The sequence below is a fragment of the Bombus flavifrons genome, chromosome 4, assembly GCF_040668555.2.
Source record: "Bombus flavifrons isolate JBK064 chromosome 4, iyBomFlav1_principal, whole genome shotgun sequence".
Taxonomy (NCBI): domain Eukaryota; kingdom Metazoa; phylum Arthropoda; class Insecta; order Hymenoptera; family Apidae; genus Bombus; species Bombus flavifrons.
Genome location: NC_138445.1, coordinates 8,004,331 through 8,025,369, shown reverse-complemented (window position 1 = coordinate 8,025,369; position 21,039 = coordinate 8,004,331). Strand labels below are relative to the sequence as shown.

At 27.9% G+C, this 21,039-nt stretch overlaps 4 protein-coding genes and 1 long non-coding RNA gene across 5 annotated transcripts; 3 read left to right on the top strand and 2 right to left on the bottom strand.

Moving 5' to 3' along the window:
• Positions 1-1,186: 1,186 nt before the first annotated feature.
• On the top strand, positions 1,187-6,667 carry LOC138179236 (probable hydroxyacid-oxoacid transhydrogenase, mitochondrial). The gene is made up of 8 exons (XM_069111827.1): positions 1,187-1,385; positions 1,943-2,051; positions 2,468-2,731; positions 3,037-3,269; positions 3,517-3,747; positions 4,018-4,180; positions 4,847-5,128; positions 6,407-6,667. Exons 1-8 carry the CDS (start codon positions 1,333-1,335, stop codon positions 6,488-6,490), a joined length of 1,419 nt encoding a protein of 472 aa, XP_068967928.1. The 5' UTR covers positions 1,187-1,332; the 3' UTR covers positions 6,491-6,667.
• Positions 6,668-7,174: 507 nt separating this feature from the next.
• On the bottom strand, positions 7,175-8,356 carry LOC138179241 (uncharacterized). Its single transcript, XR_011172977.1, has 3 exons — positions 8,184-8,356; positions 7,931-8,065; positions 7,175-7,843 (listed from the first exon to the last, which is right to left on the bottom strand). It is a non-coding gene; the product is annotated as an uncharacterized LOC138179241 (long non-coding RNA).
• A 1,013-nt stretch (positions 8,357-9,369) lies between these two features.
• Positions 9,370-12,733, top strand: LOC138179237 (glyceraldehyde-3-phosphate dehydrogenase 1). The gene is made up of 8 exons (XM_069111828.1): positions 9,370-9,616; positions 9,696-9,819; positions 10,032-10,147; positions 10,444-10,707; positions 11,186-11,346; positions 11,565-11,759; positions 12,143-12,272; positions 12,594-12,733. The coding sequence occupies exons 1-7, from the start codon at positions 9,539-9,541 to the stop codon at positions 12,258-12,260; spliced, it is 1,056 nt and encodes a 351-aa protein (XP_068967929.1). The 5' UTR covers positions 9,370-9,538; the 3' UTR covers positions 12,261-12,272; positions 12,594-12,733.
• LOC138179238 (glyceraldehyde-3-phosphate dehydrogenase 2) lies at positions 12,643-16,105 on the top strand. Its single transcript, XM_069111829.1, has 5 exons — positions 12,643-12,775; positions 14,286-14,385; positions 14,453-14,692; positions 14,781-15,035; positions 15,125-16,105. Exons 2-5 carry the CDS (start codon positions 14,308-14,310, stop codon positions 15,551-15,553), a joined length of 1,002 nt encoding a protein of 333 aa, XP_068967930.1. The 5' UTR covers positions 12,643-12,775; positions 14,286-14,307; the 3' UTR covers positions 15,554-16,105.
• Reps (RALBP1 associated Eps domain containing) lies at positions 15,438-21,007 on the bottom strand. The gene is made up of 5 exons (XM_069111826.1): positions 20,521-21,007; positions 18,372-19,647; positions 18,218-18,282; positions 17,797-17,998; positions 15,438-17,710 (listed from the first exon to the last, which is right to left on the bottom strand). The coding sequence occupies exons 1-5, from the start codon at positions 20,692-20,694 to the stop codon at positions 17,529-17,531; spliced, it is 1,899 nt and encodes a 632-aa protein (XP_068967927.1). The 5' UTR covers positions 20,695-21,007; the 3' UTR covers positions 15,438-17,528.
• Positions 21,008-21,039: the final 32 nt, after the last annotated feature.

Below are 21,039 nucleotides of genomic sequence, written 5' to 3'. Positions count from 1 at the left end.
TCAGAAAAAACAAAAATCGGCAAAAAAAGTTAAAGCAGGATTTCAAAACACAACGAATGTAATTTTACATTTTAAATTTAGATAATTCTATTCAATCACAGTAATATATACAAACTATAAGATACATGATTCATAATTACGGTGATGGTAACAACATCACTTGTAACATTTGCTTAAGCCATAGAAAGTTAAGTATTTGTACCAAGTACTACATATAGTACGAAGTGAACTAATTCCTCGTAGTATAAATAGTACATTATGATGTGCTATATATTATGCTACATGTTGTAAATAATGTATAACGTTTTAATAAAATTTTGATTATAATAAAAGATGACAATAAATTTCTTCCTTTGTAATATTTCATTATGTCTGAATAGAGATAATAATCATCTTAATTTGTAAAAACAATATGATACTTTTACTGCAACCTTGTACAGGTATTATAATGATATGATATATTAAAAATGTCAAATATATTAATAGATGAATATACTTCACATATTCTAGAGTAATAATAATATTATTTTTTATATGTATATGTATAACTATTCTCTACTGTCATTTTTTACATAATATTTACTATATTAATGTATAACGTATAACATGAAATCAAATATTAATATGCCTAGTGCAAAAATATTTTAATCATTATACTTTTACACACTATACTTATACGTATGTATATGTGTATGTGTATTGTTACACATTTGACTTTAAATATTTAAAGAAAATTCAATTAAATAGTAAATATAATATATCTAAAAGAAATAAAATTTCAAACTATAAAATAATAGAGAACTTTCAAAATATTTTAGATTTGAAATATATCATGTACATATAAAATTTAATGGTATAATTTAATGGTACATACCATATGATGTACCATCTATCTAATATAAATAAACCGATAACATGTATATGTTTTAATCAACTTGTTATCTAACTATAGATACGATATAATAATTTTCGAATATACATATTTTGTACCAATTTACACGTATAAAATTCAAAGAAAACTACGTTATTAATTAAATGTATTAATTTCAATTAATAAACGGTATGTATCATTAGAAGTTAATACGACTAAATTGTTATTAAACATTTTTTGTTAATGGGAATGTAAATGATAATATTAATACGGCACTGACTGTTATCTACGTAATATTATGTCACACGTATATGTACATACAGTAGATAACTAGAAGAGAATAATATCTGAAGACTCAGTAGAAAACAGCACAAGAGATCAAAGGATACTTGAAACATATAGTCAATACTTTTGCTTTAAATTCTCGTTTTATTTATAATTATATATTATATTACGAAAGGATGATTTCCAAAAAACGCATCATAGATCTATTGCGAGTTATTTCTTCTCAGTCGTAAGTATATACATATATGTAATATACATACACATGTGCATATACATATGGATATTGTTTTCATAATGTATGCGTACTATAAGTCGAAAAAATTATATATATATTATACACATAATCTATATTAAAACAATTTCACATTATTTTTTATATAATGCTTAACAGGATATGTAATGATATTAATATTTACGCAATATACTAAAAGATAGATTTTACAATTTTTATTAATTCTATAATATTAACATATGATATAAAAAATATAAAATAATTTATACTAAAAATTTTAAACAATTATATATTTATATATAATTAATGTGTCTGATAATAAATAAATAAATTTGTATTATTTAACAAAATTATTATATTGAACATAACACATTCAATTATATATAATAATATGTGCTTAATATGTATTTAATATACTCATGTTACAAATGTACAAATACTACAGATTTTTATATATTTTTAGATCAATAATTTTCTTTTTTCATTGGCATTCTTATTGTATTTTAAGTTAATTTTAATTAAACATTTTTGGTATTAATTGATGAAAATTGTAGATGTAAATGTCCAGCTCATGGAAATCCAGGAGGTACAACTATACATGAATTAAGAAAAGCTCGTAGTACAGTAGCTAATGCTATACCAGCAAAAGAATATGCATTTGAAGTATGTATTTTCAAAATTTCATGACAAATAACCTAATATTGAAGCTAAGTTTGTTATTGATTAAATGATTATAAAATGTAAAGAAGATCGTAATTTATTTAAATATTTTTAACACTATCATACTATGCTGTCATGTGAAATTTATAGTAAAATTCATCATATATATTTAGAATTATTTTGCTTTTTCCAATAGTCTGCGATGTCTATATGATGCTTTTTGCTGAATTTTTAAGAAATAGAAATTTAATAATAAATTCAATAACAAATCACTCTCCTTTATTTTACTCTTTTGATTCATATTTCTCAAATAAAAAGTATAAAAAATAGCACTGGAGTTAAATTTATACATCTTTTATTCATTAAACTTTGACTAAATATTAGTTTTATTAATTTCATCTTGATTAAAATAATTGCAGATGGCTTGTTCTACAGTGCGGTATGGCGTTGGTGTTACAAAAGAACTTGGTATGGATATGCAAAATTTTAATTCAAAGAATGTGTGTTTGATGACAGATTCCAACTTAATAAATTTACCACCTTTTAAAACTGCTATGGACAGCCTTACTAAATATGGAATTCAAACTACAGTCTACGATAATGTACGTGTAGAACCCACAGAACAAAGTCTGAAAGATTCGTCTGAATTCGCTAAACGTGGACAATTTGATGCTTTTATAGCGGTAAGAGACAAATATATGCACAAATCTTATTTGAAAATTATCAGTCTCATTTTTCTAAAATATGTTTAGGACATATTTTTATGTTTCTTAACTAGCAAGTAGCAATTCTGCATTTTGAGAAATAAAGAATTAGGAAGATAATTAGTTTTATCAAATCTGCATTGTATGAAGAAAAAATGAAGATAATTACTCGTATATTTTTAAAATTTATAAGATTAGCTATAGTTTTAATTGCTGTAGCTATAAATTAATAACACATTATTTATTTACTATGAAGTTTAATATAGGTTTAATATTATTATTAGGTAGGAGGTGGTTCAGTGATGGACACTTGTAAAGCTGCAAATCTCTATAGTTCTGATCCACAAGCAGACTTTTTAGATTATGTAAATCCACCAATTGGTAAAGGAAAACCAATTACAGTGCCATTAAAACCATTAATAGCAGTACCAACTACCTCTGGTACTGGTTCAGAAACAACTGGTGTTTCTATCTTTGATTATCAACCACTTAAAGCCAAAACTGGAATTGCTAATAGGTAACTTATTATCAATGATCTTATCAAGGAAAAGGTACTTGATATAATATATCAATACCTAATAATATATAATATATATTGTAATATGATATATAAATAGCAATATTGCAATATAATTATTATTTAATTGTAAACAATTTATATTTTGTGTATGAATGAGTACATGTGTGTTATATATTATTAAACATTATTTGTAATTCAAATTATTCAGAACAATTATTTATTTTGAGAATTTTAATTACAACAGAGCTCTGAGACCTACCTTAGGTCTTATTGATCCAAATCATACATTAAGCATGCCAGAAAGAGTCTGTGCTTATTCTGGTTTTGATGTGCTTTGTCATGCTCTTGAATCTTTTACTGCAATACCATATACAGAAAGAGCTTGTCCTCCCAATCCAATTCTTAGACCAGCCTATCAAGGTAGCAATCCTATTAGTGATGTGTGGGCAAAATATGCTCTTCAAATAATGTGCAAGTATGTAATTGTTTGTTGTAAAAAAGTATATAACGATTATAATAAACAAGTAGAATATTAAAAGAATATAAATTTTAATATTTTTAATATGGCCTACATTAACATAATTTGCTTTCTTTTTATAAGTTTCTTAAGAATTATTTATATTTGTATAGTTTTCACATTGTATCTCTATTACTTCCAATTACAAAATGAAATTAGCAATAAAGTAATAATTGTATAAATTAAAAAAATGTTTTTAAATATAATATTTATGCTTTCTTCACATAGGTATTTTAAAAGAGCTGTATATAACCAAGATGATCTTGAAGCTAGAAGTAACATGCATCTTGCAAGTACCATGGCAGGTGTCGGATTTGGTAATGCTGGAGTTCACCTTTGTCATGCACTTTCTTATTCTATTAGTGGAAATGTACATAATTTTCAGCCAGAGGTATGTACATTTAATTTTAAATGATAGAAAAGATAATAATTTTATCAACTTGTTCGTAAAATCAACACATATTAAATGCATTATTACACAGTTTTCTGTACTTAAATTGCTACAATATAAAAGTGTAAATTTTTGTATTACACAAAAATGTAAGAATTAAGGAAAATGTTAATTATCAAAATTAAAGTAGGTATGATTTGTGACATTAAAAACACATCTTATGCCATATACAATAGATATAAAATAAATGTACATATGCATTAAACACAATAGATAGTTATTGACAATTATTGTCATTAAATTATGTTGTTGAATATACAGGGTGGTTAATATATTAAAGTCGAAAATATAGAATAAAAATTTTTTTTTATTTTTTTTTTAATTTTTCCATCGAGACAACGATCTACAGTGAGATCCGTTATAACGAGACGTGATAAAGTGCACGCGTACCGATCGAAATTTCAAAGTCGATTTTCTCGAAAACAAAGCCTCAAACGAAAAATTTTTATGCTATATTTTCGACTTCTTTTTTCGCGTAGAATCACCCCCTTTCCGCTTGTATCACCAGTTACCAACCACCCTGTATAATTATATAGGGTTAATTACATTTAATATATCTAAATAAATATTTGTTGAATTATAATATTGATGCATTGTTTATTATAGGGTTATAACAAAGATCATCCTATAGTGCCACATGGTCTTTCAGTTGTTATAACAGCACCTGCTGTATTTTCTTTTACTGGGAGTGGATGTGCAGAAAGGCATTTAGAAGCTGCTGAATTACTTGGTGCTGATATTAACCGAGCTAAAAAAAGTGATGCTGGCAAAATATTATCAGACGTTGTAAAAGAGTACATGCAAGTGATGAAAATTGAAAATGGTTTGACTGAATTAGGTTTCAAAAAGGAAGATATACCTAATTTAGTCAAAGGCACACTACCACAAGTAAGGTTCATTATTACGATATGGATACGGTGCATTTTCTGACGAATTAACGTTTTGACATTATTAAGAGATATATAACATAGTTACATCGTCCTTCAAATGTTTCATTCGTCAAAATACACATTCATTACGATCATGGTCTTCATACGATCATGCTCCTTTCCTTTTATATCTTTTCTAAGGCACATTCAATCAATTATTGTCACTGAATTAGTATTAGGTAAAATGTGACATATAATTATGTAGTGTCCTATTTAAATCGATTCCTGCGAATATTTCCAAAATGCATTAATCGATCCGTCTTTGAATAGTTTTAATAGTCTCAATAGTTGAATAGTTTCAAAGACGGATCGATTAATACATTAAAACATAGGGTCCCATCTAAAAAAGCAAAGCTGACCTCCATATGTTTTTTCTAGTACCATAAGTAAATTCGGAGATATTCGCAGGGACGCATTTAAATAGGACACCCTGTACATAGTTATTATAGCTCAATTCGGTTGTTGCACATTTTTCACTGATTATGTAAATGAATTCAGGAAACAGAAATTTTGGTCACATATTTTCTGGTTTTTAAAAGTTGTTAAAAAGGAAAAGTTATAAGCAATTAAAAATTTGGAAAACCGAACGTCTCCGACTACATACCGAATGTACCCGAAGAACGCGTAATGTTACACGTCTGCGAAGGCGCCACACGTGAAAGAAACGGACTCGTGACGTTACAAAGATGGCAACTAAGAAACGCGTTTCCACGCCGCTCAAATATCAGCAAAGTTTTAACTTAATTATTTTGATTAATAAGTAAATGTATGTAACGAAAATGTAAACTAATTGCTTCTAGGAACCAAAATTTTTGTCTTTAGTAACTTTCTAAATGAAAACGGCAATTTTAAACAGATAAACAGATAAACAGATAACAATTTCTTGCAAATTAAAATATTTTTCTTAATTTCAATAATTTCATTAAATCGAACTGTTTAAGATTATCTCTCACCCAGAAAACATGTGTACATATTTTGGTAGGTAGAAAAACCACAATCAATTTGCAATAGTGATTTATTAGTCACTATACATTATGAATTATGACAATCAAATAAATTTGCCATATTTTTAAAATTTCATACTGCTATATATGACGAATTCATACAATTGTCACATAATATATATTTTTACATTTTATTATTTGTATGATCATACAATATTTTTTTCATACATTTTAAAGCTATAAATAATCTTTGAGCTTATTTCATTACTAATCCAGTCTTACATTATTTTCAGCATCGTATTACAAAATTGGCACCACGAGAACAATCAAAGGAAGATCTTACACAGTTGTTTGAAAACTCATTTACAATTTATTAAAAAAATGATGTTTCTCAATATGTATTGTATATATTTTCTCAAAGACAACATTTGATCTATTTTTTAATATCTACTTTTTCTACATGAAATTTTGTTATTTTTAATATGTTTTATATACAAAAACAAATGTTTTTTTTAATGAGAATATATAATTATACTTAATTAATTGTTACATAATTATTAATCTAAACAAATAAACTAAAAGCTAAGTAGATAACACTAAATATCCGAAATATTAAACATACCAGTTATATTATTTTTAAAGTCATTTCATCAGAAAATCCTTTATAAAGCACTCATCATTATGATAATGATGAAAAGGATTCCTGAATTTAATGACTTGTAGTCTGTGATACAATTACTTATAAATTTTTACTTCTATTCTAACATTGTACATAATTTTTGTTTGATAACACACAGAATTTGATTACCTACGCCAAATACATCGCATATTATTATAATATTACCATTTTATTATCAACAGTAAAACTTTTATATATGAGAAATTAGAGATTAGCTACAGATTAATATTCATCTGAAGCAGTCAAATTCCCTTTTATAAATTTAACTAAATATTTAATAAATATTTTCAATTATTTATCATAAACTTTAGGTGGAAACAATTCGTCCTGTTTACAATATATGTCATCGAAAAATGTAGGACAGTCATAAGGTGAGTTGACCGATTTTACACACTTAAGTACTAATATTACACCTATAGCGCAAATGAAACATTTTATTAATTTCTTTTTTATTATTTAATATTTGAAAGATGACTTAGTTATTTTAAGAAATTTATTGAGCATAAAATTTATTAGTACCAATTTTTTTAATATATAAAAATTATGCATGTAAAATATACAAATTAATATTAAGTCATTAAAATATAAAATATCATTTGTAGTGTACTGAATAAGGTTTTGTAAAATATTTTATTTTAAAAAATTTTAAAGTTGAAATTAATTATTTACTGTAGCAATTATTTTAATGTACAAATGATATTTCTAATTTTTAATAATATTAATTTGCATTTAGGAACATGTATCATGAATTTTTATATTAAAAAGGAAGATACTAATAAATAATTTACTATATAATTATATACATTTCACAGTTCAAGTGGAATTAAGGCATTGTCTTTATTGTATCAAATATTCCCTTCCTTCTGTTTTGTACTATGACGCGACTTCATTTTTCATATGTAGTGCAAAATTTGTTTAATATAATAAAGATGTACGAACAAAAATAGAAATTTTTTGTTTAAATTTGTCTTTTATGATGAATGTTATTAATGAAAAATATTTCTTTTAATTTACGAATATCTTTTTCCGGACCGAAGTTGTTTAAATGATACTGAAATTTATGATATTATTTATGAATATAGGTATACGTAATATGACTTATCAATGTAATTCAAAGTTAAGTATTGCAACAAATTACCTTCAACGTTTTATTAGAAGGACATTTGTATCTTATTTTTTCTGTAATTTCCTGTAGTGAACCTTCCATGTTTAATTGGTATTAGAATATGTTACATTTTATTTTAAATTGTGAATTATTCATATCTTCTTCGAGCTACAAAATATTAGAAATGCTTCATAATTTATTTATTCGTTTTAATAGTATGTATAATATACACATTCTACTATTACAATATTAAAAATTTTATCGAAAATAATATTAGTTCACTTACCGTCGAACCTCCTTAAATAAATTCCGTTCTGATAATAAATATCCATTTCGGTATTTCACAGCTTGAGCTGACTTCCTTGACTGCGAGCATGTGTAATACTGTTCATCAAGGAACGTCTTGGGATTAATTCTCTCTTGTAACAATGTTGATGTTTGCTTTCCAATATCAAACTAATTCGCATTTCATAATGGTCGTAGTAGATATGTATGGGCAAAAAAAAAAGAAGATAATAATAATATTACTACTGTGGTCTCTCTACGATATTCGTTCAAAGGATATTGAAAGGATGATTCCAAAATACACATGTATACATATATATATATACTATACTGTGTATATATTCAGAACATTGAATTCACATTGCTGTTAATATTTAGAAATGTTGATATCGACAGAAATGACCGACTATGAAATGGTACACACATTTAATTAAATCAACTATACGAATATTTGACGAAATTTCAAAATCTGTTTTCTGTTACATGATGCTTCGTACTGAAAAATTTTAACTTATTTTTACATAAATTTTTAAATTAATTTTCAAAACATAAGTTGAACGACTTTGAAAACATGTATTTCTATAAATAGTATTACACATATACAGGATATATGTATGTATGTGTGTACTATGCTATTCTTGTTACGATTTTTCACTTTTATTTTTACAACAAAAATGTTTTGAATAAAAATTAAACAGATTTCAACTGGCTATAAATTGCGATATAAAAAATTCCCCAAAAAATTATTTTTCGACAAAAAACCCCGCTCACTTTGACTTCTGTAAATGACACTACGTATTTTCAATGTCATACTGTTGTATCTGATGTTAAGACGCATTATATATATACTACTATCATACTATGCCTTTGAAATGACCTTGAAACAACCTTGAAAGTTGAAATGTTAACCTAATCAGTGCCGTATTTTTATACCAACAACCTTAAAAATTAAGTTTTATACACGAATATTTTTTAATATTTCTTACACTTCGGTTAAAATTTATTTTATTCTTGAGATATTATTTTATACTTTCAAATTATCAGGATGTTATCTAAAATTTTAAACTATGATAATTTGTTTTATAACCGAATTTAACATTCTTTCATTAAATTTTTCATTAATCATGATATGACAAGTTTATATTATATATTCTTTCCGTATATCGTAAATGTTTATTATAGTATGAACAAATTTTGATAAAAAACTACTTTCCGATATGTCTATTTCAATTTTGTATACAAATTCGCACTATTGACTTTTTGACGTTTCGGAACAACTAAAATAAGTACAATACAAATGCGGTATATAATTTTGAAATATTATAAACTGATACTAGGAAACATTTTCGTAAAGTTATGGCATTTGTAGGAATTAATGGATTTGGAAGAATAGGAAGAATGTGTTTACGCGCTTGTCTTGAAAAGGATGTTACGGTAACGAATTAGTAAAAAATTACTTTTACATGCAAATATTTTTATATCAAGCAAGTGTAAAACAAATATATTGTATTAGGTTAAGATGATAAATGATCCGTATATTTCAACCGATTATATGATATATTTATTTAAATTTGACTCGACTCATGGTCCTTATCCTGTAAAGCTGGAATGTGAAAATGGATTTATTATTATCGGAGGTATATTTAATAATTCATACTTTATATTTTACTTGAGGCAATTTAATTAAAGCTGGCGCTGAACAAACTTTGTATTTAATACTATATACATATTGTATTAATGATATAATGAAGTAAATATATCATTATAATATAAGTATAAAAGATCGATTAATAAATTATAGATTCACAAACTTACGAAATTAATACTTAATAAATTTTTTCTTTTGAAGACAACAAAATAGCTACATCTCAAGAAAAAAACCCATGTAAAATAAATTGGAGAGAGGCAGGTGTAACATATGTAATTGAGGCTACTGGGCTTTTTACTACCTTAGAAAAAGCAAGCGTAAGAAAAGAGATTGCTCCTTCATACCTATTATTTATAATTTTGGTGTATTTGTTAATAGTTGTATTACAATCTCGATTTAATATTTACAATCGTCTATATTATAATGCTACTTAGAAAGCTTTCGTTTATTATCCAAACTTCGTAACTCATTATAAAGAGTAGACATTTTTCTATTTCATGAAAAAACTGAACTTATATGTAATACATACATAAAAAATTTATAAAAATATATTTAAATTCTATTAAATAAAATAAATGTCTAGAGAATAAAGGAAACATCTGCCTCATTTTAGTTACATATGGACGGTGGAGCTAAAAGAGTAATTATTACCGCACCTTCTATAGATGCATCAATGATAGTTTATGGTGTAAATCATGCGTGTTATGATCCAAAAAAAGGTAAAATAATATCAGCTGCTTCTTGTACAACAAACTGTGCAGCACCTATCATTCGATTGATGCATGATAAATTCGACGTTATTGAAGTAATGATCAGTAGCGTACACGCTTTAACATCGATGCAACGAACTTTAGATGGGCCCCTAGAGAGAGGAAAGGTATTTACGAAATATTTTATCAAACTCTCTTTATTCACGAAACCCCATACTTTTAATAGTTTTAATAGTTATAATAGTATTATTAACGTGTTACACAAAAAATATTACAGAAATAAAATATGCTACTTAATAAGAAAAGTATTACGTTTCTAATAGCAATAAAAGCAATAAAAACACTCTTTAATAGGATAATAAATTTGTTGTCCTTAGTATCGCAGCTATTAAAATAAATCAAATTTTGTCGTCGAATCTAATGTTTACGTTACTTAAAAGACAATAATTTTATATTATGTATTAATAGAGATAGTAACTAGGAATTGATTACGATTAATGATTAACTTAATAAGTTCTTTCATTTTCATATAATATTAGAACAAACGAAATTAATTCGAACTGTAACATTTACTGATATAACTTGTGCATATTGATTTGTTTTACTAATTTAAGAAAATACGTTATAATTGTATCTGTATTGTAGTTGTGGAGAGATGGTAGGGGTGCTCTCCAAAATATTATTCCGACGTCTTCAGGTGCTGCCAAATCATTGGACAAAATTATTCCTGAACTGAAAGGCAAAATATCTGCTATAGCCTTTAGAGTACCAATTCCAAATGTTTCTTTATGTGACATGACTTTTCGGTAATGCCAATTACAGTAATTTATTTGATTACAGTAAAAATTTTATTACATTATATATATATCACATATAATATTACAAGATTTCAAAACAAAAAACATTAATTTTAAAGAACAAAGTAACTTTATATCAACAGTAATTAACTTTCCTTAATTTATAAAATTAATACAAATATCAAATAGCAACATGTGTCATATTTATACAGTTTTATTAATGTTAGAGTTAATAAACCGACAACGTATGAAGAAGTGAAGGAAGCAATGAAAACAGCGTCAGAGAATGATCTAAACGGTATATTGGGTTATACAGATGATGATTGTGTGTCATCCGACTTCAATAAGACAAGCTTTTCGTGTATTTTCGATGCCAAAGCTGGAATTCCCCAGACAAGCACATTCATCAAAGTTGTTGCCTGGTAATTATCAAGTCAAATTATTTCATAAACAATATTTTTGACTTTTGTGAACTTACCGAATCATTCCTTCTATTAATATAATAATCAATTTAAATAACAACACAAGCAATATAAATTTTTCTTAATTATTTATTATTTATTCGTATATGTACATAAATTACATTTAAATGCATTTGAAATTTATATATACAGATATAAATACTATTATCAAATTCTTTTTGAAATCGTAAAATAATAAATTTTATGTTCAACTACTTTAGAACAACAAATTTTCAAACTGATTAATCTTTAAATATAAATACATAACAAAATTTAACATAAAATAATTAATGAAGTAAATATAAAGTTTGTTAGTTAATTAACGAAAATATAAATATTTGTAGGTATGACAATGAATATGGTTATGCACATCGTATAGTGGATTTGATACAATACATGTATCAAGTTGATTCCGGTAATATACCAGTACCTGTACAGGAGTTAGATGAAAGTGAAGATTAATTATTTCATTCAGTAACAAAAATGTATTATAAGATTACGTTTTATGCAAGGTAATCTTAATATGTATTCTATTCATATCTCCTATTAATTTATATATCTCTTTTAAGTTTAATCCCTTATTAATTTTAAATAAAAGATCACTATTGCATTAAAGTTTCATTCATTGCATTTTGTTCTATGTATGTATGTATATCTTGTTTGCTAAATAAAATTGTTGAATAGAGAAGGTTTATATATTGTATAAATTTAATGAAAATAAATCTGTATTAATTCTATCTATCTAATTCATTTTTTAAATACACAAATGTTACACGAGAACAAATTTAAATCTAGCGGCTTCTGAATACGTCGATAGGAACGTGTACTCACGTGATCCGAGAATAGCCGATGATGTGCGAAAATAAGGAACGGTTACAGCGCATACGCCTAAAACTGGTACCGGTTATATTAACGTTGCCTGCCCTTCAAATGACACTGCTTTTGCGGTAAGCGTAGCGTTCAGATTGTTTTTTCACGTAAGTACTACTAGTTTAGAACTTACTCTTAATTTATCGTATGTTTTCCTACAATTTAATTTTTCCACTACGTCATATTTATATAGAATAAATTACAGTCTTCCAATTGATGTTAATAAAACAATAATAAAATTCAGAATTTTGCTTATATCTAGAATTACATAGCATGTTCTTAGTACATGTACGTTTTATTCACACCGGTTGATATGACGTCATTCAAACTAAGTATCTTTCTATAATAATTTTTGCGATAGTAGATACAAAATCTGTTCCAGAATCTCTGCGAAAACGGGTACTGATATCCTTCTAATATGTCTGAATTTGTCTTTTCGTCGAATCACATTATTTCAATTTTTATTAGCGTTGGTTTTATTATATTTCTTACATATATGCTATGTATTTCATTCCTACTCACGTAACCCAACTTTTTTACATACTACGAATTTGTTTGATTTCGACATTGTACAACATTAATTACTTAAAAACGAAATTCAGAATTCACGAACTTTATTAAATATGAAATTATTTGTGAAAGATTTTGATTTTATGAAAAAATCTACTTTTATGCATACATATGTGCTGTTAATTTGATGTAACATAATATTTTACAATAGATTTTGTTATCGTTACATTAGTATTTTTATATGTTTTGAAAAAATCTAAAAGCTATATTTTAAAATTCAGACAATTATTAAAAGCTACTAGTTTTATTTTAATATAAATATAAATATAAATTATAGTAACGAATTTTTAAATCGAATAAGATAGTAATACGATTCATTCTACATACTAATATACATTCCGCTACATACATTTCTTTTGTAATCTTTCAATATTATTAGAAATAATATTGAATATAAAATATGTGTATGTGTATGTACATACATCATCGTAAAAGCCGAAGTATGAATATGTGAAAAAGGTCACGTTCGTCTTTAAGTACAAATTGGCGTTGAGAGATCTTATTGACCTTGAGTGACCTTTAGTATTAAACCTTGTTTTATAAGACAAATATCTGAATTATAATAGTATTCCTGTTTGTAATAAATTATTTAATTTAATAATGCAGACTACAGAAATTATTTTTAATACTAATGCAAGAATATTAGAAACATCCAACTTTATTTGATGTATCTATGTTTATACATTAAATTATTCATGTTTTCGTTAGAACAGTAATATTTACAACAAAACACAATTGAATTTGCAATAAATCAAAATATGCATATATGTGTATTTTACATTATGAATTATTTATATTTCAATATTTTTATATTTGTAATCTAATCAAAAAAATAATGCTATACTTTAAATTTAATTATACCAAATAACATCCTGAATATAAAATCACTATAAATCGAAAAAATATATTACACCTATTTGAGGTTATGCCGTTAATATTGGGATTAACTTCACTTATATCGATCACACAAAAATTACTTTATAAAAGCAAATTGGTTTATGCCGAGTCAAAAATATGTTATCAAAAGATAAACCGCACATTTTCCAGTTGCATAGAAGAAGACGACGACATGAGCAAAATCGGAATCAACGGATTCGGCCGCATTGGTCGTCTTGTGCTTAGGGCCTCTCTTGATCGTGGTGCCCAGGTAAATAATTTGTTAATTTCATATGCTTTTGTACTTTCAACTTTTTTCATTATTATAATTTTAATAGGTTGTAGCTATTAATGATCCTTTCATTGGTTTGGACTATATGGTGTATATGTTCAAATATGACTCCACTCATGGAAGATTTAAGGGAGAGGTCAAAGCCGAAAATGGTTGCTTAGTTGTCAATGGCAATAAAATTGCTGTGTTCAGTGAGCGTGAGCCAAAAGCTATTCCATGGGCAAAAGCTGGAGCTGAATATGTTGTAGAATCTACTGGAGTCTTTACTACCATAGAAAAGGCTTCTGTATGTACAAACCTGTATATTTATTTTAAAAAGAGAGGGGGAGGGAGAGAAATGTATTCATATATAAATAATTATTTTAATCTTTTAGGCTCATTTGGAAGGTGGTGCAAAGAAAGTTATTATTTCTGCACCGTCAGCTGATGCACCTATGTTTGTTGTTGGTGTTAACTTGGAAGCTTATAATCCAAGTTACAAAGTTATCTCTAACGCTTCCTGCACTACTAATTGTTTAGCTCCTCTTGCTAAAGTTATTCATGACAATTTTGAAATCGTTGAGGGTCTTATGACTACTGTACATGCTATTACTGCTACTCAAAAAACTGTTGATGGACCTTCTGGAAAGGTATATCAAATTTGTTCTAATAATATATTTCTTCACTAATTGGTTTTTGTTTCATTATACTTAATGTTTCCTATTTGGTTTCATAACAGTTATGGCGTGACGGTCGCGGTGCAGCACAAAATATTATTCCAGCTGCAACTGGTGCAGCTAAAGCTGTTGGTAAAGTCATTCCAGCCCTTAATGGAAAACTGACTGGTATGGCATTCCGTGTACCGGTACATAATGTATCGGTCGTTGACTTAACGGTTAGACTTGCCAAACCCGCGTCCTATGATGCTATTAAGGCTAAAATAAAGGAAGCTGCTGAAGGACCCTTGAAGGGAATTTTGGGATATACAGAAGATGATGTAGTATCCTCCGATTTTATTGGTGATAACCACTCCAGTATTTTTGATGCTAAAGCCGGTATACCTTTGAATGATAACTTTGTTAAGTTAATTTCGTGGTATGATAATGAATATGGTTATTCTAACCGCGTAGTTGATTTAATTAAGTACATACAAACGAAAGATAACTAAAATTTTACTCATATTTATATGTAACACATTTCGTAAACTGTTCTATATGATAATGTTATATGAGTTATATATCGTTATTTTATAGATACTTCAGATTAAATAACATTCTAACCAGTAGAGTTTCCAACCAACAATTGAGAATGTAAGATTGAGAATATTTTTAGTAAACCGTTTCTTTCGCACATTACATAGTTGTAACTAATAATATCTAGGCAAAACAAGTACAAAAGGAAGCTGGTTTTAGGGTTTGTCACATTACTTAATTCGAATTTCTGTTTATGGTTTTCAAATATGTTCATAAATATATTCAACTGCAAGTATAATGCATATTTATGAGAGTTACGTAGTCAACTGTAACGTAAATTATTCTTGGATCATATATAATATTATCTAAGTAAGAGTAATGTATGTTACATTCAATTACTTTAAATCATTTTGTTCATTCATCAACATTCGCAACCAAGATTTTAACATATTTGTGATTTCTTCCTGTAATATTATTTGCCATTCAAGACATTGATATCAATAAAAATTGTTATGAAACTAAGAGAATGTTTTATTTAGTCTTTGAACATTTCTTTATCTTCTTATATATTGATACATTTTTACAGCATTATATGAATAGTAGGAATGGAATAAATCAACAGTTAACTTCCGGTTAACTTACATAATAGTTAACTCATATACTTTCTGTACAACTTCTGTACATTTACAAAAAGATATTTTAATATGATTATTGATTGGAATATTTCTAAATAACTTTAATAAAAGTTCTGGCCATCAGAAGTGGCTGCAATATTAATTACAATATTCTTAAAGTATTGTATTATATGGCACAAGGAATAGTTACTTTATATTTCTCATTTATATTAAATTAGTTTTTATAATGAGATATCGAACAAAACATTTTGCTGAACATTACGTTTATATACAAATTAAGTCATACGATTTATGATGTAATATTTTTTGTTCCGATTGAAAACAATACGTTGAATAATCTAAGTAGAACAAAAGTAGTCCATAAAAATTGAAAGTATCAACGTTTCTTTTTAAAGTATATTTATTCTTTGAGTGTTCTGTTCCTGCAGACTTCATTTTCTCTCATTCCTTGTTCTAATTCTATTTGCTATGTACAATTATCATCATGAAATGAAATACATTGTTACACTTTAGGAATACCAATTTGTTATGTCATGCTGTGAAAAATTTGATAGTACAGCAATACGAAAATACAGTTTTATTTTGTTGTCGTAAACAATAAATATCTATCACTCGTTTTTATAGTATGTTTTTTTTATAGTTTTGTAGTATACAATAATCATCAAGCTTTCACTATAGCTTGATGCGATTATTCAACTTTAGAAACTTTGTAATATATAAAGAACTATTTCTCAGCAATTTAGTACAGTACTATGCATAAAAAATATAAGTTTTTAAAATTATTTGAACGTTAAAATGCTGTAACATTTGAATACTAGAGAGTGGCAGATGTTACTACAATATTTGTACCCACGCTTCTATAATGCACACTGGAATTATCTGTGAAAGAGGACAAAATGTGAATAATAGCGTAACCACAAAGAATTTTCATTGATATTTCTTCAACGTTTCTGTTCTAGAATGAAAGAAATATCCATTTCCTTTCAATAATACAATTATTCAAGAGCAATTTAAATATTTCTATTAGTAAACCATACATTATTAAAACATGGAAAATATATAAAGGGACATTTAAAATCTAATATTTTACTAATTAACGATAGAATTAGGTTGAATATTTAACATTGGATAATTTTTATTAATATCTGCTCTGTAATGTTATTTTTTGGTTACGCTAACTGTTGTGGATGTACGAAACTTTGCAAAAGGAAATACTCTAGACTAGCATGACACATGAGTTACTCGATTTTACAACAAATTTAGGAAAAATTAATAATTCATAGTTTGGAGTTTTTACAAATGATAACAAATTACATCATGTTAAAAGTAAAAGCTTCGCACGAAGATTTATACGTTCCTGAAGAGCGCTAGCTAATTCTCGTGTTAATTCTTCACAAACTAATCGCAGTTCGGCATTTTTCTCCCGTAATTCTTGTAATGTTAATTTCTTTGATTCTTCTAATTCATCCTTAGGAGCATCTTCATCTCCTTCTCGCTCTGTAAATAAAGCAAAAAGTTAAGAGATGATAATACTCTGTACATTGAAATTCAAATAAGAAAAATAAAGAAAATGAAAAACTCACTTGGACTGGGTTTTCTATAAATATGAAATGCACCACAGACACCAGTAAATTGCTGTGATTGTGGAGTTTCCAGAGGTGGATTTTCAGGTAGTTCGCTCTTTGGAGAAAAGTGAGAAAAATCAGCAACAAAACCTTGACTTTCATTTAAGGCTTTTTGTCCTTCTCCCTCACTTTTTTGACCAACCAATTTTCGAGGTGAAGTCTGTAGTAGAGATACATGACAAAATTTTCTTTATAACAATAATTTTGCCTACATATTTTAACTTTCCGAATCCATAACATTGTTAACATCTAAAGTATCTGAAATATCTACTGTGCAGATCCATAAAAAGCAGCTTAATTAAATGTAGTTCTCATTATTAATAATTTTAATCTAGGTGTTTGGTAATAGAATGATTAAAAAATGGATAAAAGTACTTACAATTCCAGGAGAGATTCTTGGTGGAACTAGCGGAGGTGCTCCAAGGAAACTTTGACCATTTTTCCCTACAAGAACGCGCACAGTTTGAAGCGTAAAACTTTGCTTTCTCAGCCACAGATGAAAAGTATCGCAGAGTATTGGTAGCAACATATACCTAATTTATTAAGATCAAGACTAGAACTTCTTGCATGTGTTCTGTATGGTCTGGGTGGTGGTGGAGGTGGTGGTTCCTTCTTTGGAGTTACTATAATAGCTTCTTCAGGAGGTGGAGGTGGTTTTTTTATGAGAGGTCGTTGCACCAATGCACTTGCAGTACGTTGGAGATCGTCATCTCCCAACGTAGTGCAGCTGCTACTGTTTCCATTTGCTCCAGAGGCAAGAATCGCTGCTTCAGGTGTTAAACGTAATGGTACCGGATGTAGAATTTTAGGATCTTTTTCAACAGCAGATTTTTGAAAATCAAAATTCACTAATTGCAAACCTGGGCTAGTTAAAGAACTGCTAGTCCCAGTTGGTGAATCAACAAATTTTGTCCATTCTTTATTTCTTTCACGAGTACCAGTAGTATTAGGTGGAGTTTTTTGAGTAGTTGTAGTTTGTGGAATAGGTGGTGGACCAGTTTTTTGCTTAAGCAAAGGAATTAATAAAGGTGGAGGTAAGACATCAGGTAGAGGCACATGATTTCTTCGTAACACAACAAGATGCATAGCCACAAAAAATTCTTGTAAACTCAATGCTCCATCTCTGGTAATATCCGCAAGTTGCCAAATGCGACTAAGTTCTCCTAAAGGAAGTCCAGACTTTTCAAAAAATGTTCTGGCTATGGGTCCATGTAAAAGCCCCTCAGGATCAAGTTGCAATTGTGTAAATTGAGCAGCATAATATTCACGCTGTTCATCACTAATTATCCATACTTCTTCAGGTGGAAACGAGCCATCACCATCTCCTTCACCTTCATCACTGCTATGACGTTCTGAACTTTCTTCTTCGGTTCCTAGTAATTGCCTTTGCTCTTCGGATACCAACAATCCTTGCCAACCTCCAGATACAGAATCTAATATAGTTTCACCACCTATGTCATTGTTTCTTTCCTGTATTATACTATTTGTTGGAGTAGGTGAATCTGTACTACCGCCAGTTTCCCTTGGAGATTCTGCTTCACTTTCACTTTCTGTGGTACTCTCAGGAGCATGTCGATGACTTTTTATAGCTCTGTTTGAATCTGAACTTCTTCTATCATCTTCTTCCCCAGATGCTGGCCAAGTAAATCTTGGTAAGGTAATAACATCCAAGGGCATAGTAATTATATCTTTACGGATACTAAGTCCTGCTTGATGAGCTGCTACAAGTTTCAATAGTACATAAAATTGTTTCTTTCCAAGATGTGTACCAATGTGTGCTGCTTCAGTTCCAAAACAGATATCCAATATCTATAAATCAGAAGAATTTATTTTTCAAATAAACATAATTAGTATTTTATTTAAATTTGTCTAATTCAAACATAAATATTTTTATATCTATAGCTGTGCATATCTATAATACATTATTTACAAATAATGAATATCATACAAGAAGCAATAAATTACATTAATATATGGATAACAAATACTTACGAAAGTAATATAAAAGTTTCTTATGCTCAAATAACATTTGACAATATTTCTCAAACAATTTATACTTTTATTTTATATTCTACTTTGTTTATCAACAAAATAAAATATCTTAAATATTATCATCAATCTACTTTATTTGAAATAAACTATTAACATAAGGTTCGTTTCATGTATTTTAAAAATATTGTTTAAATTTGAGAAATTTGAAATTTCTCATTACTTTATTATTTTGCAAAACTTCGGAGAAATACTGAAATTGATGTATTCTTTAAACTAATTTGCAAATGTATCTTCATACATTCGATGATCACTGTAATTTTCACTTTTTAATTATATACTAGAAATTTTTAACATATACATATTGAGAATAATAACATATCGGTATTGACATTGTGACAAAATCGATCATTAAACTATTGTAAAAATACTGACTGATTTTTTTATTCGGAAATGTAAGTACGTAACTGTTTAGTTGGTCATTTAATTAGGATACTTATAATCACTTCGTAACAGTTCCTTAATTCTAACCTTCATAAGCTTTTGTAATTTGCCGATATCACGTCACGTTCGACAAATTAAACGCCCACTTCTATATGATTAAAGAGATGTTATGATCTCAATATTGCAATCGCGTGTGTGACAGAAAACCAACAGCTGACAGACTACGTACAATGAGTTGATATAATTTACCTTCATCGTGACAACCCCTGGTAAATTCGCCGAGCGCAGTAGTTCGGCAACTTTGATCACCGGCACACTGTCGCTGTCTGCATTTTCACAGCAATAACTAAAAATATCTTCATAATATTGATGTTCGGTCATCGTCAGGTGAAGACTCGCCATCGTAATCGACTCCCAATCCATCTTGGCGACAAGTCAGAGCGGAGCAATGAACCGCTTCTACACTCGTTCTCGTTACGTACAAACTGGGTCCGTTCTCTTTCTCTACTCTCCTCCTCTCTCACACCTTTTAGCTTTTCTTCTATCCGTCTCCGTTGTTGTCCTTCCGTTCTTAACACGGTCTGCTTCACAGGACGGTCGTCTCCAGTATATAGTCACATTGCACGATGATATGATGATCTTGACGAATCCCTTGGGAATGTAAGGCACACCATTTGTAGACTACACCCCATGCATCACAAAATTACCGCTCGACCGCCATCTTTCTGTTCCCTCTGTGTTTGACATTATTATAATCCATGTGCGCAT